Source organism: Eublepharis macularius, chromosome 16 (genome assembly GCF_028583425.1).
Source record: "Eublepharis macularius isolate TG4126 chromosome 16, MPM_Emac_v1.0, whole genome shotgun sequence".
NCBI classification, from domain to species: domain Eukaryota; kingdom Metazoa; phylum Chordata; class Lepidosauria; order Squamata; family Eublepharidae; genus Eublepharis; species Eublepharis macularius.
Window position 1 is genome coordinate 31,781,261 of NC_072805.1, and position 12,585 is coordinate 31,793,845.

General features: G+C 45.3%; 1 protein-coding gene across 9 annotated transcripts in view; it reads right to left on the reverse strand.

Moving 5' to 3' along the window:
• RIPOR1 (RHO family interacting cell polarization regulator 1) overlaps positions 1-12,585 on the reverse strand; it is a 121,492-nt gene that overhangs the window by 29,263 nt on the left and 79,644 nt on the right. For 7 of the 9 annotated variants that reach the window (XM_055000340.1, XM_055000339.1, XM_055000342.1 and 4 more), the window contains exons 2-5: positions 4,576-4,702; positions 3,166-3,318; positions 1,995-2,073; positions 1,548-1,571 (exon numbers count right to left, since the gene is read on the reverse strand). In XM_055000340.1, the coding sequence (XP_054856315.1) occupies positions 1,548-1,571; positions 1,995-2,073; positions 3,166-3,318; positions 4,576-4,702 (383 nt within the window). Of the gene's footprint in view, positions 1-1,547; positions 1,572-1,994; positions 2,074-3,165; positions 3,319-4,575; positions 4,703-9,677; positions 9,776-12,585 lie in introns of those variants that run through there. The other 2 variants (XM_055000338.1, XM_055000345.1) reach the window with 1 other exon arrangement.

Sequence of the window (12,585 nt, forward strand, 5' to 3'; positions counted from 1 at the left end):
GCGGAGGGCAATCTAAACTCCTCTCTGTCTGGAGATCAGGGGGCGGGGCCACCGGCCATGCGACCATTTTCAAGAGATGCCGGAACTCCATTCCACCGCGTTCCAGCTGAAAAAAAGCCCTGGTTCTTGTGTACATCATGCTTCAGAGCTAGCCACCTGTGACCTCTACCACTCCCCAAGCCTTTACCTCCTAGAGCAGGACTGGAGACCAAGAGAGAGCGAGAGAGAGAGCAATTGATCATCCAATAGATCCCTATTCTCACCCAGCTCCCCTTCTTCCAAGAAGAAAGCCAGATTCCAGGCACCTTTCTTGTTCTTTCATAGGTACTAGCATTAATGACTTCTGTCAGGAAATGGGAGGGAGAGATCTAAAATGTAATGACGAATAAAGATATGCTTGTTTCCCACTAAATACACAGAGAGAGAGAGAGAGATTTGGAAATTCCAAGTATTGGTTCAAGTTAAGTATCATGGAAGGAAATATGCACAGCTAACAAGAGAAAAAAGGCAGCCCCACCTTTGTTTATCTAGTTACCCTTTCTTGTCTCTCTCTGGCAAGGGAAAAACCTATACACCCTTCCGCTCTCCAGAGAATCTTCTCGGAAAGAGTCACTTCTGCTAGGGCATAGCGGAGCCAAAACCATAAAAGGAAAGCAATGCAAGGTGTTGAGCGAACAGGTTTTCCCCATGATTAACTGTATCCTTTTGTTTCATCAAGATACAAGACAGATTTCAGACTGGAAATAGAAGCATAGTTGTGGGTGATTATGGGGGGGGGGATGCTTTTCTCCCTGTGTTCATGCACTTTTGTTCCACTGTCATCTCTTGTCAAGCAGTTTGTATTTTTTTAAAAAAAACTGTTTAGCACAAACAGAAGTGGGAGATATGTATGCTGAACAACTTTCAGCTCCCTGAAAAACTATCATCCACTTCGACTCACAGGGTCAAATTAAGTGACCCATGGAATGCCATGTTATTTTCCTCCACTTAAAAAAAGACAAAAGGATGCCCATCCGAACACGGCTGTTCCACCCTTTCCCCCAAGTAATTCTACCATGCAAGATCAGTGTTTTGTTTTTCCTTGCTGAAGGAACAAAGGGAGACCCTGTATCTTTTCCCCTGAATCTTTGAATAAGACAGGGATGTGAGATTCTTAACTGGAAAATAACCCAAAGAGAAAGAATAAGCAGCCTGCTACTCTTCCACTGGTGACTACATTCTCCAAGATCCAAGATATTTTCAGATTTCAACCCCCCCCCCTCAAACCATTTAAGGAAAGACACATCCCATCTAGTTTGGCATTTAGCTGTTGTGCGGGGATGGCACTAAAACCAGAGAGGAAAGAAATTGCCTGATCAGAGACCCCTGCTGAAGCCAACCCATGTATTCCAGCCAGAGAAGGCAGGAATAAGAAATAAAAGTCAAGGTACCCAGAAGCTGTAATGTCTTGCTTTTGTGTGATAGAGGATATAATAGGCTGGCAGGGCCTAGATCAACAAGCAAGACCAGGTGAGCAGTGCTCCCTTACCATATCAAGGCCTTCTTACCTTATCAAGGTCGTAGAGAAAGCCCTAGAAGAGAGGAGGAGGAGAAAGTTCAGGGTAGAGCTCCGAAACAAGAAATGACCACTGAGCATATAAAATCATAAGTGACAACACAAACCCCCCTATTGCTGTGTCCCAATTCCCCAAGGTCAAGCCAACTGCTGCCCATAACAACAAAGAGTATCTAGGTTTGGGGGAAGCAGGTGGGGAGAGAGAGAAGACACCCTGCATATGGAACACTGACACAGACCCAAAGATCCAAGTTGTTGCAAGAATAAGGGGCAGAGCAGGAGCTGTTGCTGAGATGCATGGCGCAAGCACTGTGCCACATGTTAAGTCAAAAGGCTCCCAGTTTAATTCTCAGCTGTCCCCACTTCTGATCTATGGGGGTGTCAGGTGCGGCCAGCATGGGTAGGGAATATTTTCGGTTGGCAGAAAGCCGCCACTCACCAGGCGAGAATTTCTCTTGGACTCGCGGATTTGGGTGCTCAGCTTTTCCAGCTCCAGCTGGTGCACCTCCACGTAGGCACTGTAAGGGAGAACTGGGGTGAGCAGGAGGAGCAAGACCTTCCCACAAACATCAGAGGTTAGGACAGCCAGCCTCCTGGCCACCCATTCGGCTGCTCAGATCTTTGCAAGAAATTATCCTTGGCAGAAAATCCCAGGAAGAGAGACTCCTCCTCTTTGCCTTGGTTTTCCAACAGGCTATGACAGCACAGCTATCGATACCAAGCCAAGCTTTTGGGTTATGGGTTTTTTCTGAGGACACCACCCAATCAGCTGTCTTCAGTCTGTGCAGGAAATTGTCCTTGGCAGCAAAGCCTGGAAAGAATTCTCCTTGCCTCAGCTTCCCAATGGGTTATCTATGCCCAGCAATGCTTTTGGTTATGGACTTTCCTGAGGAAGCCACCAATTCCGCTGCCTCTATCTAATCCTTGCAGGACATTAGCCTAAGCAGCATAGCCCAGGAAGAGCTCTCCTTGCCTTGGCTTCCCAACAGGCTGTGCTAGCGCAGCTATCTATACCGAGCAGAGCTATGAATTATGGGATTTTCTCAGGAAGCCACCCATTCAACTGCCTCTTATGTAATCCTTGCAGGACATTAGCCTAAGCAGCAAAGCCCAGGAAGAGCTTTCCTTGCCTTGGCTTCCCAATAGGCTATGCTAGCACAGCTAACTATACCGAGCAGAGCTATGAATTATGGGATTTTCTCAGGAAGCCACCCATTCAGCTGCCTCTTATCTAATCCTGGCAGGGCATTATCCTGCAGCAGCAAAGCCCAGGAAGAGCTCTCTCTGCCTTGGCTTCCCAATAGGCTATGCTAGCCCAACTATCTATACTGAGCAAAGCTATGAATTATGAGATTTTCTGAGGATGCCCACCACTACAGGCTGGAGGTTCAGGAAACTGTATTACAGCAGTTGTACACATTCTTCCCCCCACCAAGAGGGCGAGGCACAATGGAGACATGTAATACTGCAATCTAGGGCAAGGCATGCTGATCTATGCATAAAACTGAATGCATCGAGGTTAAATGACAGCATCCCTCATTTCAGCACTAGTCCCAGCCTAAAAAATTGGGTGGTGGGGAAAGGGCCCACGAGGGGACAGCATGACTTACGTTATTCCCTTCTTGAGTGCTTCATACACCTCATCGAGTCGCTCTGGCTGGGGCACCTTGGGTGGAGGGGTTTTGTGAGACATTGAAAACATCCTACTGACCCTGGAGCTAGACTTCCTGGAGACTGTAGGGGTGCTGAATGCAGGGAAGTTCCTGCAAAGGGGAAAAAAAAGTCCACCAAGCAATATATGATTCCTGTGATCGATCATGTTATGGACTAGAAGCTTACTTTAAAAGAAAAAAAAAGGAGGGGGTGCAGCGTCAAAAGAATTGACTGTTTTATCTGTTAGGAATCATGCCCTGGCCTGGATCGGCCAGGCAAGTCTGACCTTGTCAGATCATGGAAGCTAAGCAGGGTCGGTCTCGGTTAGTAATTGGATTGGAAACCTCCAAAGAAGACCAGGGTCGCTGTGCAGAGGCAGGCAACGGCAAACTGTCTCTTGCCTTGAAAACCACAGCAGGGGTTGCCATAAGTCAGCTATCGCTTGATGGCACTTCCCACCACCACCACCACCAGGTTGGAGGTGGTATCCTGCTCCCTTCAAGAGCGAGAAACCACCAACTGCTCCAACAGCCGGAATTCTAATGACAATTTGGAACTTTCAGACAAATGACAGAACACAACAGATTCTGAACGTTTGTGGTGGAGACAGCACTGGGTTGCCAAGATGACAGGTACTGCCTCCATCCCAGCAATTCAATATTATGAAGCAATTTGGTGCTTTAAAGCCATCTGGCAAAACCAAAATAGCGATATGCAGAACAGTGGGAATAAATTGGGAGAGCAAAGCCAAAACTTCTCGATATCCTTGTGTGCTGCTTTCTAAAAGGAATCCTGCCCCTGTTCTGTTGCCTGTCTTACACCCAGGTGAGCCCGCACTGGCCACGGGCAATGCAGCAAAGAGGCTGGTGATCTCTGTTTGCTGGTCTGCTTCCTCTCTGTTTAACTGCTGCATAAAGACAGGGATCCACAAGATCCCTTTTTATATTCTCCCATTCATCCAGTTTCTTTTTGGGCACGAAAAGCAACTCCAGGAGAAAAGGGAATAATGTTAGAATTACATGACTTTCCAAACACGTTCCTGCTGGCACACACTTTGGGAGACGACCTCGAGTAAATAGAGAAGGTCATGCAGAAAACGGGGATCCCCTCAGCTATTCAAGCTCTACACCCTACTTTGGATTTACAAGTCAACACTAGCTCTTTGAATTGCACCAAGAAAGAAAATGGGAGACCAGCAAAGAGTTGTTGTGCAAAATATACACTTGTGTAACACTTTTGATCAATGAGGATGGAGAATGGAAAAGGAACGAGTGATCGCAGCCGAACGAATCGGCTGAGCATCACCCAACCCCAAGCCCCATCCTGCCCTAAACCCATCCCATCCAAGAAGCTTTTCTTGATCCTACCTGTAACCTTTGTCCTGGGTAGAGTTGACGCCTGCAAATGACTGGCTCCTACTGACCCTGACGGCCAGGCTGCGTCGCTGGGGGCGCACCGAGAGCGACATTGTCGAATGCCACCGGGAGGGTCTCCCTGCAAAAAAGGAAAGCAGGTTAGGTGGCAGAAGACAGCGTAAGTAAAAGATAGTGGGTAACGGAACTATCAAAGGAAACAACAAAGAGGTTGTTTTCACACGATTTTACCCTTGCGCAAAATCACACAAAAGTCACAGAGCGAGGGCGTCTTCATGGCGCAATTTCTGACATCACCCCGGCACCATTCTGTTTCGTGGTGCAATGACATCAGAGGGCCATGAAGACGCCCTCGTTCTGTGAGTTTTGCGTGATTTTTGCGAGGGTAAAGATGTGTGAAACAAACAGAGTCAAATGGGAAATCAACGCCCCAAAGCCGGAACTAGATCCTGAATAGGAATCAACCAGCTTTAACGTGCTGACACGATCACTGAGTCACACAGCTTTAAAAAAAGTGATGCACTTAATTAATATCCCCACCTTTCTCTCCAATGGGGATCCAAAGTGGTTTACATCGTTTTTCCATCCTCCATTTTATTCTCACAACAAACCTGCGAGGTAGGATAGGCTGGAAGTATGCAACTTGCCCAAGGTCACCCAACAAGCTTCCCTAGCAGAGTTGGGATTTGAACCTGGGTCTCCCAGACCCTAGCTTGACACTCTTAACCACTACTCCATGCTGGCTGTCTCTAATTACAAAGGGAAACGGATATATAACAATAGGGTATCAGCACAAAACAAAGCCACAATGTCTCAGCAAATAAAGTTATCTCAGTAAAAAAGGAACATTCTTTAAGCACACTACACAAGATTGCTATGAAGCTTCTGTCCTACCCCCCCGTTTGCTAAGAGCATCCTCCATTCCAAATGGCCAAGAAGAGGGGTGTTGCATTCTGGGTAGGTGGGTATCCTGTTCTTATGAGCAGTTGCAGCCCCCACCCAGTTCCTTCAATCCATGCCACCCCCTCAGAAATGAAACAATGAAGGTGAGAAGAAAAGGTGGCACCGAGTGACTGTCCAAAAGCATATTATTTATTTATTTATGTCCTTTATAGTCCGCTTTTCTCACTGAGACTCAAGGCAGATTACGTAGTGTGAAATCAGTACAGTCAGTATCAAGGACATTTGCATAAACAATGCCATAGGGTAAATAAATGCAAGTTTACAAAGACATAGTATTAGCAAGAATCCAATACAGAGTTGATGAAATAAGCAATTCTAGGACTGACAGTAGACAACATAGAACTACCCAGTAGGGTCATACTTGAAGCACACGTAGTGCATAGGAGCGTATACTTAAAGCAACAGATAGGACGTAAGGCGACATAGAGGTGAAGTCTATGATCCCTCTCTCGTTAGTGAAGAACTGGAGACCGCCTCCCTACAACACACTCCACCTATCTGAGTAAAAAGCCCTTTTGAATAATTCTGTTTTGCATCGTTTGCGGAAAGTCAGGAGAGTGGGGGGCTCTCCTGACCTCCTTAGGCAGGCCATTCCAGAGAGGCCACCACAGAGAAAGCCCATGCATGGGAAACTGTTGATTTCGCCCATGTGCAGAGTGGCATCTGCAGGACAGAGGGGGAGAGGTGGTCTCGCAAGAACGTTCATTAGCAAGCAACGATGATGACCCTCCATCCTCCTTATATTCATGATATATGGAAGAGGGGACCTAATCTAGCTTTCCAGGAACTGAACAAAACAAGTTCCCTTAGTGGTCTGTCTTAACTTCGAACTGTTTATTCAGCAGCTCTCCAAGGTCTCAAACACAGAAGGGCTTTTCCCAGGACCTGCCATCCAAGGTCATTTAACTGAAGTGGCAATACTTTAAGTACTGCTGAACCCCAGCCCCTGAAGGTACATCCACCACCCACCACCCCACATCACAGAAGTTGCAGCAGGATTCAAATCAGCATCCACAACATTAGAGGGCAGGAAGGAACTTCAAGAGCCTCTATGCCTACTGGATGCAGAACGAAGATGCGCTAAGAACAACTTAACGGCAAAATCTTTGCCTCTCTTAACTGCAATTCTCAGCTCGCCCTTTCAAAAGATCCATAAGAATTACTTGGCCATTTTCCTATCAGAACACCACCACCATACCCCAATCCCTTTTCTCTAATATACAATTTTTGTAATTCCCTCCCTCCACAATTAAGTTTCACCATCTAATTATATCTTCCTCAGGGGACCAAGCTGGTGGGAACTGAGAAGCCAGTCTGTGTCTATCAGATTTTTTCCCCTTGTCCTCCTCTTATCTCTTCTGCAACTGCTGGCTCTTATCCCCCAGGAAAAGGAGCAAGAACTTTACTAACCAAGCAACTTTTAGAATCCTGCCTTCCTCCACAGAGAATCTCCCCACTTCTGACACAACTGATTCAGTCCTTATAAACGGCATGCTCAGCTAAGATTGGTGCCCAAAGCAACGTATCAACTGAGATTACAAAGCCATGATACCTAAATGCCATGGGCTTGCTAGGGGGCAGAGGAAACTGCTCTCAACCCTCAAGAATCTACTGCAGACATCTGAATGGAAAACTGGGAAAAGATCATGTGTTTACGACAACCGATCCAGACATCTTAAGAAAGAACTGGTTGGGGAAGGAGATCTGTGGACTGAATTCTGGGCTTGGATAAATTCAGATAACCTCTTGGGCTTGGTTCACACGTGCAAAAGGGAGAAAGGTGGCAAAGACCCAAATAGGTAGAATGGACTGAAGGTGCACAGAGCACCAGACTAGGATCTGGGAGACCCAGGTTCGAATCCCCGCTATCCCACTGAAGCTCTCTGGATGACCTCGGGCGAGTCACTCTTTCTCAACCTAACCTACTTCACAGGGTTGTTGCTGTGAGATAAAATGGAGGAGAGGAGAACAATAATTTGGTAACCCACCTTGAGCCTCCAAGAGAAAAGCCAACTATAAATTAAGCAAATAAACATGTTGCAAACTGCTTTGGGTCTCCACTAGGGAGAAAAGCAGAGTATAAAGATGTAGAAAACAAACAAGTTTTGGAATGCCCATTTTAGTTAAAAACTCTCTGCAAATAAATAACCAGCACTCCCTGCTGGGCTAGCTTTCTAACTGCATGGAGTCTTTCCAGCAAAAGAACTTTCCAAGTATAAAATCCAATCTACCCCCTCACTCTCTCAACATGTATGAACTAAGACCAGATGTCAATATGCTAAAAATCCTTGGAACAAGACACTCCCAGTCCTGACACATCTGCAGTGGGCACAGGATCATAAGCTGCCTTGGCAGCTTTATCACAAGGATTCATTTTAACAAGGACCAGCTTCTGGTGCTGCTGAGCCTCAAACACTGGGCAGTTACGCAGACAGACATGTGCAAGCGCATGCGGAAACTGGGCACACTAGCTGGTTTTGCGAGAAACATATCCAGGAGCTGTATATCAAGCTACGCTTAAGGGCCTTCTGCTCGGAAGAGTCCTGCCAAAGCTTGGAGCTCTCTTTGCTTCTATGCAAAGTGGGGAATGAGGGCGCTGCTGAACCATCTTGTTCTAGTCTCTCTCAGCTAAGACACTCTCTGCCCCTTGGGGGTTACAAGCTGGGCCTACCTTTCTCCCATGCTGGCAAGGTGGGCATTCTATTGGCATGACAGGGTTTCGAAATCTCCTGTCTGTCCTATAGGTCCTTCTGCGAATGACAGACCCTGTGCTACGCGGGGGCTTCTTCTGTGCCCCAGGAAGCACATCAGGCCACCCCACTTCAGAGGAAAAGGGCCTCACAAGTCAGTACCTTGCAAACGCTAATTTCCTGTCCAAGAAGCTGCTGAAGTTCACCAGATGCCGCCCCCCCAAGGAAAAGCCTCAACCATCGAAACCTGAACCAATGTGAGATGTGCTCAGCATTTCCAGTCCTGTAAACCATCCAGCTGGGGCTACACAGTTTGACTTTGAGGCCATGCAGCCCCAAGCTTCAAAGAGACAATTCAGAGCCAGCCACACGGAACCAAACTCCTGGGAAAGGATGTCGATTTCTGGAAAATGCATGTAATCAGATTGGTATCCTGCCCTCCCCTTGGGCAGCTTAGAGTGGCAAGGTTTTCCCCTTTTCATCCTCAGAAAGACCTGGTGAGCAAGTCACAGAGGGAGGGAAGGGTGTTTTTTTTTTTTAAACCAATGTAAAAAGTTCATTAAGGCAGTTTACAAGAACTTAAAAACTGCAAATAAAAATGCATAAGAGAAAAACCATTCAACTCACCTAGGGGGCAATATTTTTTTAACATTTACTGACTGCTAGCTATTTTTATGGCATTCTTATTTGGCTGGTCCCATATTCCTCTATGCAAAAGCACTTTTTGGATGGTTATGTTTTTGGTAAATTATCCAGGAGGTAACTGCTAGTTTTCCTATTTAATATTCATTTTTATTGGCTTTTTCTTTTGCAGAGTAAACTTCATCTTTTGTTTTGTCCTGCTCTTTCAATGCTGTGATAAAGTGTGAGAAAACACAAACAAGGAATTTAAGACTGCGTTCAAAAAGTGAAAATCTCCATTAAATCCCAAATGTTCCTCTACAAATGAAGAACGGGAAGCACACAAATCAGCTTCCCAAGGATGAGTATGTTCAACTTATCTGGATTTGGTCCCAAAGTCACTCACAGTGAGCCTCACGGGTGATATGGATCCAAGCCCACCTGGCCTATTATATCACAATACATATTTTATTGATTTACTTCATTTATATCCCACTTTTTCCCCCAAAAGGGACCCAAAGTGGCTTACAGTATCACCCTCCCCTCCACCACTTTATCCTCACAACAACCCTGTGAGGTAGGTTAGGGTGAGAGAGTAATGAGTGGCCCCAAGCAAACTTTTCCACCCAGCAAACTTCCATGGTAGAGTGGGGATTTGAACCTGGGGCTCCCAGTTCCCAGTCTGACACTCTAACCACTACACAGCTAAACCTCAGTCCAAATTAGACATGCCTGTTCCACTGCTCAAAATAGTATACTTTCCATAAGGTGCATACACAGACTCATTGGAGACAGAGTCTTGCACTACTGGCTCACACTTACCTCGGAACAATCTTTCCAACAGGATCATCAACATCAAATGCCAAAGTCTATCTAGTGGATGGAGAACTGGCAAAGAAGAGGCAGAAGGCTGCAGAACCCTCTCTGGGAAAGGACAAATTCGTATGCTGTGCCCAGATGGGACGAGCTCTTCCCTCTGCAAGCCATAGAGACATCCCTTTGACCCCTCACTGTGTGGAACTGGAGACCAGTCAGTCTGTGGGTGAGCCAGAAGCTGCTAAGAGCCACCCACTATTTCCCCCTGCCATTGAGTATCTTCCCTCAAGCTGCAGCCTCCTCCAGCCTGCACCTAGATTTCCTGCTGGGCTGGACAAACACTTGCCAGAGAATATGAGCAGACGGCACTGAACAGATGGGCAGGGATAAGGAGAGGACTGAAGGCAATGCTCAAGGAGTGGAGCAGGCAGTTACCTCCATAATTATTTTATTTGGTGCTCTGGCAGTCTCAGCACTGCCTTGCTCTCCTCGTTTGGCTGGAGCATTCCATGCTGTCCGCCCCCCCCCTTGATTCTACACTATAGGCAAGCTGAATTCTGCAACATATGCAAGTTCCACAAAGATCACAGTTGCCTTATTTATTTGGGTATGGGAGGGTGGGTGGGAAGAGAAGTGTTAAACATAGTACTGTAGCTTTAACCACATGTCAGTCCTATTCGTATACACCCCTTGGAGACTTCACGACCCATGCTTCGCACACACTTTCAAGTATGTTTTGGGTGGACAGCTGAGTTGGTCTGCAGTAGAACAGCAAGATTCGAATCCAGTAGCACTTTGAATATCAACAAGATATCCAGGATATAAGCTTTCAACAGTCAAGCTTCCCTCATCAGATAATTGAGTTTGACTGTTGAAAGCTTATACCCTGAAAATCTTGTTGCCCTTTAAGGTACTATTGGACTCGAATCTTACATTCAAGTATATCTTTTTCAGATATAGGACAAGAAATTTGGGAGTTTTTTTAAATAAAAGCAGAGATTTGTCGATAGCTAAATTACGTACCCACTCTTAGCTTTCTTATGTACTTCAAATAATCATAGCATACACACAGGCAGTGCAAAACCCTCACAAGCCCTGTTGATTTCTTTCCCTTATTTATAGCCCGCCTTTCTCAATGACACTTAAGGGAGATTACAGATTAAAGAAAGAGGAAAAAATGAAATCATACTACAAAAGACAACCATCGAACAATTTAATAGGACTAAGAACACAAAACTGAAAGATAACACAAGCAACATTAACAGCGGAAAACGGCCTATAGGAAAGACTTTGTTTGAGCAATGAAGAATGTGGGGTCACAAGGTATAAAAGACAACACAGCAAAAGCCACGTGAACAACAAATAACAACAATAATCATTGCAGCCCTATTCCCAAGAGAAAACGCGTTCTCGACTGTTCCATGCTCCATGTTGTCCAATGTTAGTCCTAGAACTGATGGTGTTCTGCTTCAGTATTTTTTCTACTCTGTATTGGATTCTTGCTAATACTATATCTTTTAAACTTGTGTCTATTTACCCTATGGAATTGTTTATGAAATGTCCTTGATACTATATTGAAATATACTTGATACTGATTGTACTAATCTCGTACTGTGTAATCTGCCTAGAGTCTCAGTGAGAAAGGCGGACTATAAATGACATAAATAAAATAAATAAAATAATGTACTTCTGATTCCTCCAAGGATGCCCTCCTAAACATCTTGCTGAATAATATTGTTGGAGCCCTCCTGAGCTTCTCAAGCAGGTCATTCCACAAGGCGGAAGCCACCGGAGAATGCACATGAATGGAGAACTTGCTGATCTTAAAGGGAGGAATGAAGGAACACACCTATACAATGCTATGCATCAAAGGAAAGCCAGAGAAATACAGTATTTACTCCTATGCAAGACTAAGTTTTTTACCCCCAGATATGCCAAAAAAAGAGAGGAGGCCATCTTATATTTGCATACAAGTTAGAGTTACGTCCAGTAAAAAAATGGGGAGGTATGTACTTTTTTTTAGGGGGATTGTCTTTTTTTTCAGTGAATATGATACATACAGCTATAACTGATTAATGGGAAAGGAAAGGATGGTGGTGGGAAAAAAGTCATTCATACACCGGTAAGATCTGACACTATTTGATAGAAGTATAGCAGAAATAGAACAATACACCCTGTGTGGGGCTCTAAGAATTAAATACTCTCCAATCAAGGGTTAGAACAAGAGAGTTTCAGATACTGCACAGGAGACAAAGGCAGACTCTCCCTCTCACACTAGAACACATCCCTCCATCCAGAGAGATGCTACTTTGAAGCTAGCAAAACCTGTAGCAACATGTGATGGAGAGCCCCAGTTCTCATTGCAGAAGAGGAGCCCAGTGGAACTCAAAAGCTTGTGATCCTACAATGGGCCCAGCTAGAAAGTATGTTTCAGAATGTTCAGCTAATTCCTCTACATTGCTTTTATGAACCTGCAGGAGGGAAGAAAGAAAAACAAGCGGCAGATGTTTACTGAGGCTGGTATGCCCACAGTCAATAACAGAGTCCTCCTGCTGAGTGAGTATAGCACAGTGGGAGAAAACAAGAGTGGAGCCTGAACTCTTCTCAAGTATCCTCAGAGCCACACAGATATGAACAACGACCAATCTAAGTTAGACAACATCAGGACCAGCCAATAGGAACAGCAGCATTGCTCATCAGAGAATCTTAGCCACAGTGAGAGACAGTATTGTATAGTGGTTAATGTGTCAGACTAGCATGTGGGAGACCCAGGTTCAAATTCCCACTCAAATTCCCACAAGGTTGTTGTGAGGGAAATAAGGAGGACAGAAGAATGATGTAAACTGTCTCAGGTCTCCACTGGGGAGAAAGGTGGGGAATCCATGAAACAAATGAAGAAAATAAAAGTTGAACA